An 18,516-nucleotide genomic window follows, 5' to 3' on the forward strand; every position below is an offset into this window, starting at 1 on the left:
ACTGGAATGACGTTAACGTGCTTTCATCATGGCATGTGCCTTGTATCTAATAGGAGTAGGGAAGAAGTTGCATAAAAATAAGTTTTTGGCAAAAACGTCGTTTTTAGCACAAGGTTTTATCGCTGACTGTAGGTAATGTTCTTTCCACATGCAACTAATATATCCTCGAGACAATTCTGACAACCCCAAACATAATTAGTTTGCGTTACTTTATCACAGAGTATCATATAGCATCGTCATCCGATTTACATATGTATGCAAAATTTTAGCTCAATCGGGAAATGGGTTGTTTAAAAACAATTCGTAATTTAGTTATTTACAACTTTATTCATACAATTTCCACATTATAATTTCAAATCATTCGCAATTTAGTTCCACTTTATGATTTAACTTTGTCGTTCAGTGCCTGAAAATGGTCGACGAGAGGCTTAAACAGTTCCTTCGTCAGAAAGATAGGGTGTGTCGGGGTCACTATAGGCTTAGCTCTCCATTGGTTCTGTTCCCAGTTCTTCTTGATGAAGGCAGCCCCTCGTTCGGCCACCATCATGATGGCTCCTTGTGGGTTGCCGGTCACTTGGGTTGGCATCACGGACGCGTCGATCACTCGTAGACCTGAGTAAGATTCATTAGTTAGTACATCTATACGGCCGAATTGTATGTAGGTAAATTACACGTAGTCACGAGAGTTGAGGCGAAGGGAAAACTGTTAGAACTAAAGACCAAGTGAAGTCGCCAGTCGGCAACGATTGTGATAGCCCAGACTATGCAATGCATGTGTTATTTAAATGTCATAATTTCATAATAGAAGTCTTACGTAAAAAAACACTTGCTAATGTCTGGGATATGGAATATGTGGAATATGGGATATGTGAGGTTGTCATCGTTGTTCGATAAAGCTTTGCGAATGGATATGAAACAGTCTAGGTTAATCTGGCATTGAACCAAAAACCACAAATCTCAAAGAGACGTATTGTCTAATAGGGAACATTAGGCAAAGCTCTGCGTAGGTGGCACCTCTAGCACATACAGTAAACAAACCTCATTGATATCATCAATGACACATCATGCGTCACTAGGTCAATCACATGGCCTACCGCGAAACACGACAATCGAAAGTCCGGGTTCTGCCTCTCAATCACTCTTGCTTATTCGATCGATAGAGAGGCAGATAAAGAAATCCCGATTTTCGCGTTTCGCGATAGGCTATCTGTAAACAAACCGCCTTGGTGCATCAATGTAGAACAAATTACTGCTGCACTCTGGCGGCAGAACATTCCAGTAATACTCCCTATTGGGTGTAACTTTTGTCTGATAAAGTATAAATCTGTTCTGCCTGAAAATATAAGTTAGATAATCCAATTTTAATGGTCTACCTGTAACATTTTTGACTCTGAGCTGCGGGTCGACCACGGTACCAATGGCGGCCGTGCCCATCTGGTGGTTCTGCGGGTCCGTGTGCAGCCGCGCCATGCATTCCACCCATTCTTCCGACCACGTCTCTGAGGTACACTTGGAGGTATAGCGGCTGTCTAGTTCTACGCCGAACTTGTCTCTAAGGACCTGTGAAGGACGAATGTGTACTTATAAATGTAAACCTATGGATACATAACTACATATTTTGTCGGCGGCCAGGCGGCGGTTTTGACGATAGTCACATTTAAACCAATATATGCCAATATATAGGTAGGATTAGATTCGTTAGGTTGCTTCAGGTGCCCGAAGGGCAAACTGCCCCGAAATAGGAGCCCCGCGTAGCGGGCCTCCGTCGACTCAGGGAACGAGTCAAAGATTTTCACGTTTCACGATATGCCGATATAAATATAGGTACCTCCGGAGACATGTATAGGTAAGTTTTAAAATAGTGCTTTGAAAGTGGAACGTACCTATATATATCGATTTATATAGACTGATTTTTGAAAAAGTACCTATCTACGTTTCTGTTCAGCAAAAAAAAATGGTGTTAACCAGCTGGCCCGAAGCACCAAATTGACATAACTAAACTTACTGTGGTGTTAACAATTCTCTGAAGGTATCTGGCTCCATCCGTGATCATGACCAAGTCTCTGGGGTCCTCGAAGTAGCCAGGGTAGAACAGCGGCGCGTCCAGGGGATCCGAGGAGTTCAGAGTAATGTGTCCGACGGCGTAGGGTAACAGTAGAGCCGCGTTGGCACTTGAAATAATAAATAAAACGGTGAAAATCTACCTACTTATGAGACTTTAAGGTTAATAAATCTATCTATTGACTTGGAAGCGCTGGTGGCCTAGCGGTAAGAGCGTGCGACTTTCAATCCGGAGGTCGCGGGCTCAAAGTTTCAAACCCCGGCTCGTACCAATGAATGTTTCGTAACTTATGTACGAAACATCATTTGAGATTTTGTCAGTCGCTTTTCGGTGGAGGAAAACATCGTGAGGAAACCGGACTAATCCCAATAAGACCTAGTTTGGTCCTAGGTCAGATGGAAGTCGCTTTCGTAAAAAATAGTGCTTACGTCAAATCAGCCGTGGCAAAATGGCAAAACGCGAGGAAGAAAAAGTAGAAATCTACGTAGTTGACTTACGAGATGTTGCGTCCTTGTGGAGAGTCCGGTATGGGTTCATTGATCACTCCAGTCATGGACTTATCTGCGTAGAACCCGTTGAAGAAGAACTGCAAGTCTGGCTGCTTGCGGCTGCGGTCTGCCAGCGAGGAGTACAACAGACCCGTCAACTGGACAATGCAATACAAGTGTTAAATACATAGGTAAGGTCAGCCAATTTATACCTCATCGCAGGGAGTCAGGGATTTCATCACATTGACTGTGGCAAAGTGCAAAGTGGCCAAGAATTCATTGTTTGAGTATTCCAAAGGTAGTAGATTAACTTTGGCCCCCTGCTGTTGCCAACATTTTTAGGCTAAATTACAGATGTGCAAAGTTGCAGAAAGTTTCAAAAAAGTGGAAACTTTCGATTTGGGAAAGGAAATTTCGATCCCACACATAATTGTCAGATGTTTCCGAAATTAATGTGGAAGTTTCGCAATAGTGGAACATTTCCGATGTCACATCATAGGTACCTAGGTACGCCAAATATTTACCTTGGTTTACCCTTGAATTGCCGACAGACATTACATCGAATGTTATTTCGAAGACAACGTTTCAAGTATTTTCATTTCATCGACAAGTTATTGCGTCGAAGAATCGATACTAGTTAATTTAAATCGGGGACTTTTAATTGGTACTTGAGTTATTATGTATATTGTTTATATCGTGGTATTTCTTTACGGGTTTTCTTATTTCATTTTGTATTGTATTTAATACAATTCATTACGCGTAAAATGACTTCAATTTGTAATATTTCGTTATCGAAATTAAACGCAGTCATGTCAGTCGGCTCACTCTGCGCGATTATAGCTATGTTATGTGGGTAGTTTAAGATATAAAATTGTTTATCTGGACAGACATAATTTTGAGAAAGCGGTAATTTTAGGTTTGCATTCTAATTTTGAACATACATAATTATAATTTTACAAGGCTGCCATTTTCATTTTGGGCAAATTATAAATAGGTTGGTAACAATAATTTAAGCCGTTCATTTCTGTGTAGGGTCGCAGTTCTAACCTAAACCTACTTTAAAAACCGTTCGATTCTGTGTGGGGTCGCAGTTCTAACCTAACCTAAACCTACTTTGAAAGCCGTTCGTTTATGTGTGGGGTCGCAATTCTAACCTAACCTAAACCTACTTTAAAAACCGTTCGATTCTGTGTGGGGTCGCAGTTCTAACCTAACCTAAACCTACTTTGAAAGCTGTTCGTTTCTGCGTGGGGTCGCAGTTCTGCGATGTTCATGTTCTGCTGCAGCACAACAGAAAAATGTATAAATGTATAGTACGACATATAAAAATGTATTAAAGTAATACGTCGAACAAATGAATTGCAATGTTTAGTAGTTGTGCCAATTAAAATAATTTGAAACGAATTAGCGATTAAGTAATATTCGTTGAATAGTATTTCTACGCAGTAATAAAAATTGAAGTAAATAGTATATGAAACAAAATAACGCCAAACAATATTACTAGTACTAACGTTTCGATGAATCGTTGTCGATGAAATAATATTCGATGAAAAGATTGTCGGCAAAACAAGGGTACACCATTTACCTTTTTACCTCACCTCCGGCTGGGGACGCCTATTGGGGGGTGGTATGCGGGACTCGCTCCTCCCGTAACTCCCTCTGCTATTCAGAGGGCGGGGACGAGGAGATTACTCAATAAAAGCCCCCCTGCGTCATGGGATCTCTTGCAGCTTTCTAACCGCCCGTCAAATATTTACCTGTGTAATACCAGTGCTCGTCATCGGCCCCTTCAACTCCAGCAGATACTGGTTCAACGCGTTCCAGTCCAAGACCCTCGTGTTATTCAGCTTCGTGAATGTGAAGTACAGCGTCACGCCGTAGTGGTTCCGCAGGTTCTGGCCCACGGGCAGGTCAGCTATTACGGGGATGTTGAACTTTTCCAACGTTTCCCGGGGACCGATGCCGGAGTGGAGCAGGATGTGAGGAGAGTTTAGGGCGCCTGCGCTGAGGATGATCTGAAAACGAAATAGATCTTATGGTAATTTATATAGCTTAATTAATGGAAAAGGCTAAGGCCTTCCGCTAGCTGACGCGGGTGCGGGGGCTTAAAAGCGAATAGTTGATTGCACTTTCGACGAATAAGGTACTTGCGCCTATTTGCCTGATTTCCAAATTTCACACTTTTAATGAATATTAGGTTCTAATCAAATTGCGTCCATTTTCGAGTACCATTGGACAAAACTGAAAGCTTACATTAAAAGTAATAAAAATAACAATGGACTACCTTAGGCGCGAACACTTATTAAAGTAATATAGTAGTGGACCCTATAATGGACGTGGAACCAGTAATGGGACAAAAAAACATAATTCCTCTAAAATAAGTATCTAAAAGTAGTTTATAAACACTGGCTGTATATTATCATAAATAAGAGTCCTAGAGCTGTTTCAGTTTGAAGTTTTATTAAATTTGGTTGTTTTTTAAGAAATTGGCGTCAACCTAAAAGTTGTCGTGTCACTGAAAAAAAAATACCACTACGAATTCTTAACAACTTCGCTAAGAGAGGTGAGTTAATTTATTAATTTTTAATTAATTAATACTTGATGAAAACTAGAATGTGTTTTGTTAATTGCATTTACCATGAGATAAGGTATACAACACACTATGTTGTGACTCCACAGATGTAAAAAAATAGTGGTATTTGGCCCAATCCCATTATAGGAGCTGTAAAACTGCGTACCTCCTATGATGGGACAAATGACAGAATGATGCTTGCTATGCCATAATTTCATGTTTAAACAATACAGAAATAAAATGTAGTTAAGAAATATGTCAATCAGGAGGGTATTCTCGGACTTCGGATAAATTAATATCGTTTTTCCAAACTTTTATTTAGCTTGCCCTGTAGTTAGTGTGGTGGTGTAGTTAGTCCAATCTTGGTAGCTGAATTTAAGCCACTTTTCGATTTCCGATTCAGTTGAAATTTTGTGTAAGTACGTAATTAAGTATGCAAATCGGATGATAATGCAATATTATGATAACATGGACCTGATCTGATGATGGAGACAGGAGGTGGCCATGGGAACTTTATCGCATTAAACCCTATTAAAGTAACTAATTGTGTTAGGGTATATTAGAATTGTCTCGATGGATCTAATACAATAATAATTGGCTGTGGAAAGAAAAATACATTAAAAGCTTATACCAAAAATTGTTTTATTTTGCCGTAATTTATTCCCCATTTCAATATTTTATACTGATAGAGCAATGTCCATTATAGGGGGCCCATTACTGGATCCACGTCCATTACCGGGGGCCCATTACTGGAACTTTGGTGTCCATGACTGGAGAAAAAAAGCATAGTTTTAATTTGTTAAATATGTGGAAACTAATTGCAGTATCTTTGATACAACACGCCTAAAACATGAAAGACGGATAGGACTTTCATCTTTTAACACGCTAAGCGGTAGACCATTTACATGTATAAGGGAAATATCACAAATACTCCAAATTTCCTCTTAAATGTCCCATGACTGGTGCTGTTACTATAGGTAGGTACCTACCTACAAGATGTGGTGAGTTTTTGTCAAAAGCTACATCACGTGTATTACCTACTTGGCTGTCTTACGCCTGGCCTTGCTGGCCAAATGAACTTGAAACAATAGGAAAGCAACATCATTCATCTAGGTCTAGGCTAATTTAAAGGTAGATAATCATAAAATAAACAAATAGTAGTTGTTTGTATGTTGTAGACTGTACAGTTATGATAAGCTGTAGGTTATCCTAAATTTTACAAAATTGTACAATCAAAGTAAGTTGCTGCATTATTTGATTTTTGATAAGATTGTTTACTTGTGTCAACGAAACAAAAGATATGGTCCGCAGGAAATTATTATTGTTTAACAGGAAGGTTAATATGCATCAAATTAGAGATAAGGAGCGCAATTGATACTTATTCGTAATCGTATAAATTCTTTTTTTATGTGGCTGATGCTAAAATGTCAGTTCTAATGCCCACTCGACCTAAAATGTAAGACAAGTTCGCGCTTACAGTTTGAAAGCTAATCTAGATGGCACTTTAGGGCCATCACACACTAGTGTCTTTTGAGCGTCGGCGGCTAGTAAACTCTACGACTGCTGCTCGACGCAACTTTGGCACAACTGCGCAGCGACGCTATTTTCCATAGCGGTGACTGGACGCCGATGCTCGAAAGACGCTAGTGTGTGGTGGCCGTCACACATCTACATAATATAATCAATGAATCTTCGACAACAGCATGACTTAGAAGTTCGGAGATCTACACAACACATATTCTGTTCGTTTTCATTTCAGCAGGTAGCTCGCAAGCCCTCAACTAGCACCTGGATCGAAACTGAGCTAACTAACCTTTGGAAAAAATAAATGGTTACCTCTTTCTTTGCCCGCACGATGCGTATCGCGCCGTCCTTGTCTACATATTCCACGCCGGTAGCTTGCTTGCCGTCGAACAGCACTCTAGTAACCCTGACATTCAGCTTTACACTAAGGTTCGGACGTTGCGCGTGAGGCTTCAAGTAAGCGCGTGCCGGGGTCACTCTTTGTCCGTTCCTGATGGAAGTATAAAATATTAAGATTTTGTCAAAAAATTTATTCAAAGTCAGTCATATTTTCATAGGGATATGACGGTTATTGAGGCAAATCCACACTATCACTGCCAAGTTCGTGCAGAGTTAGCATGGAGGTCTGACTGTATGGCTTACTCATTAAAGGTCTGCGCCACGGTGAATCCTTCCGGAGTGTTGGGATCGGTCATGTCGGCGATAACCGGCAGGCCAGCCTCGCTGATGGCCGACAGCATCTCGTATGTGAACGGGGGCTGGTATCTGAACTGCAAACATTTCCTTAAGATTATTAAAAAGTTTTTTTTTTTCAATTTATGTCATGAAGTTTCACTTAATTATTTATGTACAGATTATATTAACCCTTTGAACGCTTCATGTCATAAACACAAACATCACTCAAACGCCAAGATCCCGGGCGCAAGGGAGCTGATATGAACCTTACTCAAAAGTGTGAAGTTACTTTGACAGCGTCCAGCATAACACCTATGTTGTCCATGGCGCTGTGGGCACGACTAGTAACGACAACCTGTGTCCTTGGCGTTCAAAAGGTTAACGACCTCTCTTCGAGTAAAGAGTCTCTTCTCTATTAATTTGATCATCCAGTATTTATCAGCTACTTTCAAAAGTGAACTGAAGCTTGCCTTATTTTGTTACCACGACAAGTATGATATCCTTACCTGTTGAACGGGCATCGGCCCTTTGTCCGAGTGGTATTCCCCGCTCACTAGCGAGCGGACCTGCTTGTTATTCTCATTCATGTTGAAGTACAGCAGGTTCTCCTCCCAGGACCAGCCCTTGGCTCCCGTCTTAACCCGGTCGTCTAGTCCTCATTTTAGTGCTTTTATTTCACTTTACCGCAACAGATTGTAAGACCCTTACCTGTTGAACGGGCATCGGCCCTTTGTCTGAGTGGTATTCCCCGCTCACTAGCGAGCCGATCTGCTTGTTACCCTCGTTCATGTTGAAGTATGGCAGGTTCTCCTCCCAGGACCAGCCCGTGGCGCCCGCCTCCACCCAGTCCTCGTAGTCCGCCGCGTGGCCGCGGTGGTACATCATGCCGTTTAGCACGCTGGAGCCACCTGTCAACCGAATATAGTTAAAAATAGTGTCTGACTAAAGTTTAGGTTTACATCTGTATACTAAAGAAGAAGTACCTGAGCATTTAAAAAAAAACTCACCAAGAACCTTGCCCCTAGGCCACGTGCAGCCTTTGCCGTCTTGGTCGAGACAGTAGCCCTCAGGAACGGTGCGGTAGCCCCAGTCATAGCGAGCGTCGCCCCAGAATGTGGTGTAGAAGGAAGGCACTTGCATGGCAATGGGCGCTTCGTCACCGGCCTCCAGAAGAAGTACCTGAGCATTTTAGAAGTTATAAATTTTTAGTTTGCTTACTTTCATTAATTTGCAAGACCGAACTTGACCGAAGTGGTCCCATAAGTTTTCCGTGAACAAAGTTGTGTATGGAACTCTAAAAATTACTGTTACTATTGTTATAATTATAACACCTTCGAATAAATAATACATATAGAAATATAGAGTGGTTGGTTGGTTGGGGTTGCTGGTGGGGTATGGGCAGAACCTATCACGAAAACTAGTGCTAAAAATTTCAGGTCACCCACGTAATTCGTTAAAATTTGGTTGGTTATTTGTATTAAAATAAAACCCAAAAGCCGGCCAAATGCGCGTGTCGGGCCTCGAATAGTGGGGGTTTTATTTATTATCTTCATTCATACGATATAAAAAAATAATATAAAATAATCGATTTGCAAGACCGAAGTGATCTCATAAGAGCAAAGAGTTTTGTGCGGAACTCTAAAAGCAATAGGGCGCGGCGCTTACGTCACTGGTTACGTCCATGAGGACGTTGAGGGCATTATTAATGATAATAATGCCCTTTATAAATATAATAATAATAATAAGCTGTCTTATCATTATCACTATCAATGCAATATCACTATCGGTTGCATTATTTATCAATGAAATATATTAACATCACTTTTATCATATTCTCAGTCTGCATCTGATAATATTTCCGTATTCGGTATGCAATTATAAAAATATGTATAAAAAACATTGTATATCAATACCTAACTTCTAAATGTCTCATATTTAGATATAAACACAGCTCCAGTGAATCCATGAAATATGATGAATAATGGTCATCCCACTAGCGTATGTTGAAGGGGTATCCAGACGGGACTGACGAAATCAGTCGATTTGTTCAGGAAAATAATTGGTCAACCTCATCTAGCGTCCACACGTACACAAATAAAATCACCAATTTGCATTCTACTATGAAAATTGGCATTTTTGTGTCCGCACCTGCTGATGTGATCGGGGAATCAAATTGGTATTTGCGTCCGCACGGCCCTGTTCGATCGGAGAATTTCATCAGATTGGCGAAAAATTGTCTCGTCTGGATACAACTTGAGCGTCGGCGTCTTGTCAGCGCCATGGAAAATAGCGTCGCTGCGCAGTTGCGCCAACGTTACGCCGAGCAGCAGCCATAGAGTTGACTAGACGCCGACGCTTGGGATATGCTAGTGTGGGGTGGCCCTAATAGTAATTTAATATGAGCCTTCATAATAAACTGCAAATTGTATAAATAGGCAAGCCGTTGGAAGTAAATTTCAATGAACACTTCGCTATATGTTGCCGACGCCAGCGTTAGGCCAAAATGTAGAGAAGGATCTATAGGTTATATTTGCCCTATCATGAAAATAAAGTAAAACGAAAATGCTTTCGTACAATAAGGCCCACTTGCACCATTTCACTAACCCGGGGTTAATCGGTTAAACCTGGCGTTACCATGGTTACCAGTACAATTTGACACTAGATTAACGGATTAACCGTGTAATCCTGGGTTAGTGGAATGGTGCAAGTGGGCATAATTGAACTATTTGACTTATTACTTTACGCTCTATTATTTTCTATCTATATATATCTCGCAGACACACATACCGGCGTCTTAACGATGCGGAACAAAACCTCTTCATTTTATATTTTTATTCACCTTGTATAGATATGTAATCTTATGTTACTCGTACCAAGTGGGGCATTTTTATATGTTTCGTTATGCCTTGGCCACAAAAATATTTTCCGAGAGCGCCTGTGGAAATATTTTAGCGTTCATGAAGGCTAGGAAAAACGAGCTGAGCGATATCGTTACAAGCGTGCGTGACGCTGGCGGTAAAAAAATATCTTAGAAAAAAAAATCGGGCGGGTTAGCGCGGTAAGCGATATATTGCTCGGACGTAGACGCGCTTTATTTCCTGTGTTGTGACTTTTATCAGCATTTAAAGAAGGCTATTATTTTTCTGTGCGTAGTTTTGACCATTTGACATAAGTAGAAAAGGAAACTTTTATACTTACCTGCATAACTTCAGAAAATTCGCGTTCGTACGGGACAACGCGAACGGTAGACAATTTCATGGAATAATCTAAATTCGCTCGAAGCGTATTTTTCGTGGCCTGATCGAGTCAAGGTGTGACGCCCCTTATACACGGAATGGCGGAATAGGTTCCGCGGAGCGCATCTCCGACGACCTTACATTAAGTCATTTATTTGTTAGTTATGTAGATAAATGAGTAAAATAGAAATCTTTGATGAATCTCTAGGAAACATTAGACGTACCTATCTTATACCTTTGCCTATACCTTTAAATGAGCAATTCTTGTTATTTATTTATTTCTATTTTATATCTATTTCGGCGATCTCGGAAACGGCTCTAACGATTTCGATGAAATTTGCTATATACAGTGGAACCTGGATAATTGCAATCTCAAGGGACCGGCCAGTTTTTGTCAATTAACCAGGTTTTTCATTTAAGCAGGTCGTGTCAATTAACGAGGTTCAAAAAATAGTTGTGTCAATTATAGAGGTTTTCATTAATAGAGGTTGCGTTTTGACAAATTTCTTTTATGGAGGTGCAAATAACCATTTAAAGTAGATTTACACGCTTACGTTCTGGGTTTCTGGTCTATATATTGCTTCTGTCTATACTTGCAGTTTTACACTACATTAATTACCACTTTATTTTCTTATCATTTGGGTTTAAAAAAATCCCTTGAATTGTAGAAGAAAGTTTTATTAGAATGTAGAAAGCATACTTTGTTTTTTATTGATCAAAACTATTTACTACCCAATAACTAAATTAAATTCTGGATGGAGATATAAATAAAATGATCATTGCTATTAAAATATTGTTTCTGCTGTCTACAACTACATTATTTCAATTATAGAGGTAATAAGCAAGACTCGTTTCAATAATAGAGGTAAAAACAAGAGCAAAAATAGCGGATTTTTTTGCACAGTGTCAATTATAGAGGTCTTAAGTTGCGATGTGGTCAATTATAGAGGCAAAATTACGAAAAGCACTAAAATCTAAATTGCAATTATAGAGGTTCCAAAATTTCAATTATAGAGGCCTTTTGGTCTCAAGGGACCGGGACCGGACTTTTGGTTGCAATTATTGAGGTTTTCCATTTATGCAGGTTCCAATTAACCAGGTTTCACTGTATGAAGGTTTTCGGGGACAAAAAATCGATCTAGCTAGGTCTTATCTCTGGAAAAGGGCGCATTTTTAAGTATTATGGTTTCCGAGCAAAGCTCGGTCTCTCAGATATTAGTTTAGATAAGCGGTGGGTGTTGACTCGTGCGAAAATTATGCATATAAACTAAGTTTGTATATCTAACTTCAATAAATCTAACTTAAATAAAGAAGTTAATATTTTAATCTAGCTGTTTGCTTTAATCACGCGCCCGTGATTTGGGTGGAGCATGAGACCTACTGTTTTTACGCTTTTACCTATGGCTTTTAGGGGTGGAATGAACTCAAAACAAAATAAGGAATAGAGGAGTATTGTGTAAATAGCCACTAATGGAGAAATATCTGAATCAGCTCACACTAGACCAATTTTTGACTTGTAAATTCTATGAAGAAGGTAACTCACATTGAACGTGGTATTCTCTGTAAGACGCCCCGCGACTATAGCGCCGGCCCACTCACCCGTGACGACTATATTAAAGTCATAGTCGGCAGCAATAGTGTCCACGGAGTGTACTCTTCGGCAAGGGCCGTTGATGTCACAGCGCCCTTTGATATACTTCTCAAGGAGCACCATGAATAGCAATAATGTAACATTGGTAAGGACTTACATTGAACGTGGTATTCTCTGAAAGGCGCCCAGCGACTATAGCGCCGGCCGAGCCACCCCCGACGACTATGAAGTCATAGTCGGCAGCGACCGTGTCCACGGAGTGGACTCTTCGGCATGGGTCGTTGATGTCACAGCGCCCTTTGATATACTTCTCAAGGAGCACCATGAATAGCAATAATGTAACATTGGTAAGGACTTACATTGAACGTGGTATTCTCTGAAAGGCGCCCAGCGACTATAGCGCCGGCCGAGCCACCCCCGACGACTATGAAGTCATAGTCGGCAGCGACCGTGTCCACGGAGTGGACTCTTCGGCATGGGTCGTTGATGGCGCAGCGTCCTTTGATGTACTTCTCATGGAGCACCATGAACAGTAATAAGTATGTAACATTGGTAAGGACTCACATTGAAAGTGGCATTCTCTGAAAGGCGCCCAGCGACTATAGCGCCGGCCGAGCCACCCCCGACGCCTATGAAGTCATAGTCGGCAGCGACCGTGTCCACGGAGTGTACTCTTCGATAAGGGTCGTTGATGGCGCAGCGTCCTTTGATGTACTTCTCATAGAGCACCATGAACAGTAATAAGTATGTAACATTGGTAAGGACTCACATTGAACGTGGTATTCTCTGAAAGGCGCCCAGCGACTATAGCGCCGGCCGAGCCACCCCCGACGACTATGAAGTCATAGTCGGCAGCGACCGTGTCCACGGAGTGGACTCTTCGGCAAGGGTCGTTGATGGCGCAGCGTCCTTTGATGTACTTCTCTAAGAGCACCATAAACAGTATGGCGCTCCCGTAGAGCGGAGCATCAGCGAGGGCTGAAGGGGATTCGTCCAGAGGACATTGGCAGATCTGTGGGTTTAGAATAAAGAATAATAATAACATTTATCCTTAACATATAAAGGCAGAAACTAAATGTACAGTGAGCTGCGAAATTGCATGGAGAAATTATGAATGAATTCATTGATAAAGACACCATGCACTTTTACGGCTGATGGACATGGTACATCACAAGACCCAACTCAGCATAATGCCATGCCTTAAGCCGACCACTGACTAACAGTCCGCCGGACGATATCCGCCGGTCAGTTGTTCGGAACTGTCAAATTTTTGTTCTAACTGACAGGTCGATATCGTCCGGCGGCCTGTTAATAGTTATTTGTTTTACAAGGGGGAAAAGTTGTTGTTTAACCGCTCGTGCTAATATTGATACCCGAGCAAGCGAAAGATTCCAAAAATGAACCACGAGCGTAGGGAGTGCTTCGAAAAATGGAATCTTGAGCGTTGCGAGGGTTTCAAAGCACGAGGGTTAAACAAAATTTGCCCCCGAGTGAAACACAAAATTTTTCACCACACCAACCCGAAGCAAATATTAAATGAAAATATCAAACAAAATCGAACCAAATCAAATCCAAATGAATGTTATTAAATATTTATCATCCAAAATCATCATTTAAAAGTCAATTCTACCAGCAAACATAAGAAAACAACTCAAAATTTGCATTTGATTACTTTGCCTCACATGTGAATAAAATGCAACTTTGCTATCAGTTTTTGAAGTGCAAAGTAAGCCTTTCCGAGCTGGTGTGGTGAAAATATTATTTCGTAGGGCCCATTCGGTGGGTTCGTTTGTATTCTATTCATTTTAGTTTTAGCCTTGTAAACTTTGTGTGTGTTAAAATAGCCTTGTATCAAGATGACATTATCCTTAAGAATAATGAAGCCCAAGTCATGGAAACCGTAGCGTAGTGAAAATTGATGCGATTGATTAGCGTAGTGCACTTTTACGGCTGATGGTACATCACAAGACCCAACTCAGCATATTGCCTTATAGTATTTCGTAGGGCCCATTCGGTGGATTCGTTTACTGCGGATGAGGTTGATGTGGATAACCTTGTAGGTTATGACTAAATTTAATAGAGTCAACCATTGTTTTTATAAAAAAAGTAAAAATATAAATATTGATTGCTTTGGAGCCTGTCAAAATAGTCATTGTAGCCAGAATTACATTATCCTTAAAATAATGAAGCCTGAAGTCATGGAACCATTAGTGAAAATTGATGGTAAGACAGATATTTTTTTTTTGCCTCCACTTTTACCAGGGCGGCTTTATGGATCAAGGTTTCTAGGCTTTTATATTCTTAGGCAATATTGTTTAAAAATACTTTCAAAAAGACCAAGCAAACGAATATTTTCACTTACCTCGGGTGACAATAGCGACATTTTGACGACAGCGTATACGCCAACCGCGCCAACTGATAAGTAAAAAAAATCTTATAAAATAATTATAACGATGTATAACAGAAATGATAGGACATGCTTTTAAGAAGATTAGTCTTACTTTATTTGAACATGACATGGAGTAGGTATTTAAATGAAAATACCCATTGGACAAACTAACGATTTCTCATAAATATACCTAAGTAGGTACTTCGCAAAAAAGTTGACTTGTGGTTTAAAGCACTCCGATTTACAAATATGTATGCTAATGTATGGGTGCTAAGCTAATAGCTTTGCTGACTATGCACAATGTTTGGCGCGTCTTATGAAAGATTTAATTTAAACCTAATGAAATTCAGTTCGCCGCGCGCGCGCCCCGCGTATGAACGTGTTGTGTTTTGCCGAGATTAACGAGTGACTATTGCTAAGTGTATACTATTTATTTAAATATGGTTCAGTGTAAAAAGTGCAAGCTTTTCTTGTCCTTGGACAAAGGTGAAGTAATTAGGTGCAAGGGACCGTGTGAAGGAGTTTTTCACAAACGATGTGTAAATCAAAAGCAATTTCAAATGAGAAATGAGATCTGTGATGGATGCTTCAAAGCCGATGCCAGTCCGAAAGCACAATCGCCAAAGTTGAACATAACTGATGTGAGCAAGGCCAGCGCGGAGACAGTCTTGACGGAGGTGAACAACAAACTCGGGATACTCTATGATTTACAAAAGCAAATCCAAGAATTATCGGACTCTGTAGACTTCTACGCTGAGCAGTATCAGGGCCTGCAAGAGTTTAAGGCAAGTGCCGAAAAAAAGCTGACTGCACTGGAAAACAGAAATATAAACCTACAAAAAGTCAACGAAGCTCTGGAAGCGAGAGTGGCACAGCTCGAGCTGAAAGAAGTGGAGAAGAACGTCGAAGTGGTGGGTCTAGCAGAGAGCAAAGAAGAAAATACGATGAAGATAGCCGAAACAATTGCTAAAAAGCTAGATTTAAACCCCAAAGACATAGAAGTTGCAAAGAGGGTAGGTAGAGAAAAGCAAAATGAATCCAAGCCGCGCCCGATAATTGTATCACTGCGTACAAAGAGTGCCAGGAATGAATGGATTTCTAAGAAAAAAATGCGGTTGACTAATGAGGATATATTGGAGAACGGAGTAAACAATCGACTTTATATAAACGAATCTCTTCCTAAATATATGCGACAGCTGTTCTGGTACACAAAAACAACGTTAAAAGAAAAATATAAATATATATGGGTGCAAGACCTGCGAATCCTTGTAAAAAAAGACGATAATCTCAAAAAGATTACCCATATTCGATCGGAGGCGGACGTAAACAAACTCAGCTGTGATAACGCCGAGTGAACAATAAAGAACGCGCGGGACCACACTACGTGTTTTCCTTAATGTAATTAAAATTCAACGATCTCAATTTAGATGACAACATAGATTTTAAGCCTTTTACGCGAATAGATGATTGGGTCACTTATATTAAGAATACGTCTGAAAAACTACAAATAATATATTTAAATATAAGATCCTTAAGAAAGAACTTTTCTGAGATTTGTCTTCAAATTAAAGAGTGCGACTACAGTCAAGACATTATCATTTTAAGCGAGATAAATATTAAACAAGCGGAGTTGAGCTTTTACGAGATTCCTGGCTATGAAATGTACAGCTATACCAGAGAAACAAGGAGAGGAGGTGGTGTTCTGATGTATTTTAAAGCGGACCTCAACGTTGAACTTCAAGCAACACAGGTGTATTCTTCGGAAATGTTACATTGCTTAGTTACCATGGGAGCTAATAAAATACATGTTATCGCGCTGTACAGACCTCCCGATACGAACAAGCTATATTTTACAGAGGAATTAAAAAACCTTTTGAAACAAATACCTAGCAACCACAATGTTATATTAATAGGAGACACAAACATAAACTTGTTAGAATCGAATAGCAGTATTGATAACTACAGAAACACCTTGTGTGAATGCGGCCTGCAGAGTGGTATCAACGAGTGCACTAGGGAGGAGGTGGTGGCAGGTGTGCTATCAGCGTCGTGCATCGACCATGTGTGGGTGCGCACACGCATGCGCGCGCGCGTCGAGACACACATACTTAGGTGCAAATTATCAGATCACTACATGATAGGAGCGAACTTAAGTTTCAGTGAACGAAGTGAGTCCTCGGTTTCTAATTTGCGGTGTGTATTGGATAACAAATTAGTGAGGTCAGAGTTAGATAAAATAAACTGGAACGAGTTGTTGTCACTGGACTGTCCGCTGATGTTATATAATTTGATGTGTAGCACTTTTAAAAATATATACGATAAAAGTAAAAAAACTGTAAAGACTGTAAATAGGCGGGAAAATCAACCTTGGATCAACAGTTATCTAAGAATGATGATAGAACGTAGGGATGAGTTATTTAGAAAATGGAAAGCGGCCCCGAAAAATATGTTATTAAGGTTAGATTACACTAGACACCGGAACAGAACAAACAAGTTAATAAATTCAGCTAGAAATAAGTTTCGGAGAGAGGAAATATTTAACTGTAATGGGGATTGTAGAAAGATCTGGGCAGTCATAAACAAGTGGTTAGGTAATAAAAAAGATGATGTTGATACCGTTATAATGAAGTACTTGGGGAAGACGGATTCTGTACGAAATATATGTACGAACTTTGCCAAAACCTTCACAGAAGAAATTGACCGTGTTAAGCACCACTGTGACCACAATTTCTTAAACCGGTCAGCCTATGTAAGGCCAAGTAATGTATCTTTTAGGTTTCAGCTAGTTAATTCGCAGGAAATTGAAAAAATCATAGACCACTTAAACTGTCGGAAAGCTCCGGGGTTAGACGACATTAGAGTTTGTGACCTAAAATATGTGAAAAACAAAATAAGCCCAGTGCTAGCTAAATTTATAAACATGTGTGCCAAACAGGGTGTATACCCAGATTACTTAAAAAAGGCTATTATACGTCCGATTTTCAAACAAGGCAGTCACTGTGACTATTCTAATTATAGGCCTATCGCTATCCTATCCACAATAAATAAGATAACAGAAAAAGTAATAGTAGGCAGACTAAATACCTTCTTAGAAAATAATAACGTCTTATCAGACACACAACATGGATTTAGAAGGTCACACAGTACATCTACTGCTTTAGCGCAATTTGTGGACGATGTAAATGATAAATTGGATAAAAAAATGTATGTAGCTGTATTATATATTGACTTCAAAAAAGCTTTTGACACTTTGGACCACACATTGCTACTCAAAGCTATGCAAGAGTGCGGCATCTGTGGTCCAATTAGTCTGTGGTTTCAGAGCTACTTACATAACCGGTCGCTTCGCACGAAGATAATAGATGAAACGGGAGAAGAAGCCAATATAAAATACGGCGTACCGACTGGGTCAGTGTACGGCCCGGTCGGGTACATCATGCACGTGAACAGCATTAGCAACGTCGTGGAGCACTGCTCCACCTACATGTACGCGGACGACACGTGCCTGGTGTACGCCGACCGGGACGTCGCGCTCATGCGGGACAGGCTGCAGGCAGACTTTAACAACATTCTGAGGTGGGCACACGATAACGGTATTATACTGAATGTAGCAAAGACCAAGTGTATGTTGATAAAGTCTCCGTACCTCAAAATTCCCTGTGAACAATTCGGAATAGTAGGGCACACATATGAATGTTTGCACAATGACATGGTGTCGTGTAAGTGCAGTCGCCTTGAAATGGTCACTAACTATAAGTACTTGGGTTTAAATGTCGATTGTTGTTTTAACTGGAACCTCCATGTGGAGTCGGTGTGTAAAAAGTTAAGGTCTATATTATGCAAATTTATCAATTTAAAACCTATAGTAAATAAGGCGGTTCTATTTACACTGTACCACGCATTAGCAGATTCTGTGATAAGTTATGGATTAGTGGCATACGGTCGCACATTTAAAACTCAACTTGATAAGATCCTTAAC

General features: G+C 40.3%; 1 protein-coding gene across 1 annotated transcript; it reads right to left on the bottom strand.

Moving 5' to 3' along the window:
• Positions 1 to 378: 378 nt before the first annotated feature.
• On the bottom strand, positions 379 to 14,558 carry LOC134674931 (glucose dehydrogenase [FAD, quinone]-like). The gene is made up of 11 exons (XM_063533089.1): positions 14,511 to 14,558; positions 12,918 to 13,160; positions 8,329 to 8,500; positions 8,030 to 8,229; positions 7,289 to 7,416; positions 6,959 to 7,136; positions 4,308 to 4,565; positions 2,560 to 2,708; positions 2,006 to 2,171; positions 1,374 to 1,560; positions 379 to 612 (listed from the first exon to the last, which is right to left on the bottom strand). The coding sequence occupies exons 1-11, from the start codon at positions 14,529 to 14,531 to the stop codon at positions 380 to 382; spliced, it is 1,935 nt and encodes a 644-aa protein (XP_063389159.1). The 5' UTR covers positions 14,532 to 14,558; the 3' UTR covers position 379.
• Between the last annotated feature and the right edge of the window lie 3,958 nt (positions 14,559 to 18,516).

Source organism: Cydia fagiglandana, chromosome 20 (genome assembly GCF_963556715.1).
Source record: "Cydia fagiglandana chromosome 20, ilCydFagi1.1, whole genome shotgun sequence".
Classification (NCBI taxonomy): Eukaryota; Metazoa; Arthropoda; class Insecta; order Lepidoptera; family Tortricidae; genus Cydia; species Cydia fagiglandana.

Coding starts and splice junctions, on each gene's coding strand:
- LOC134674931 (XM_063533089.1), bottom strand. CDS start 14,531: ATGTCGCTATTGTCACCCGAG. Junction 2,709..4,307: donor CGAGCACTGGTATTACACAG/GTAAATATTTGA, acceptor TGCATTGTCCAG/TTGACGGGTCTGTTGTACTC. Junction 2,172..2,559: donor CCACAAGGACGCAACATCTC/GTAAGTCAACTA, acceptor TATTATTTCAAG/TGCCAACGCGGCTCTACTGT.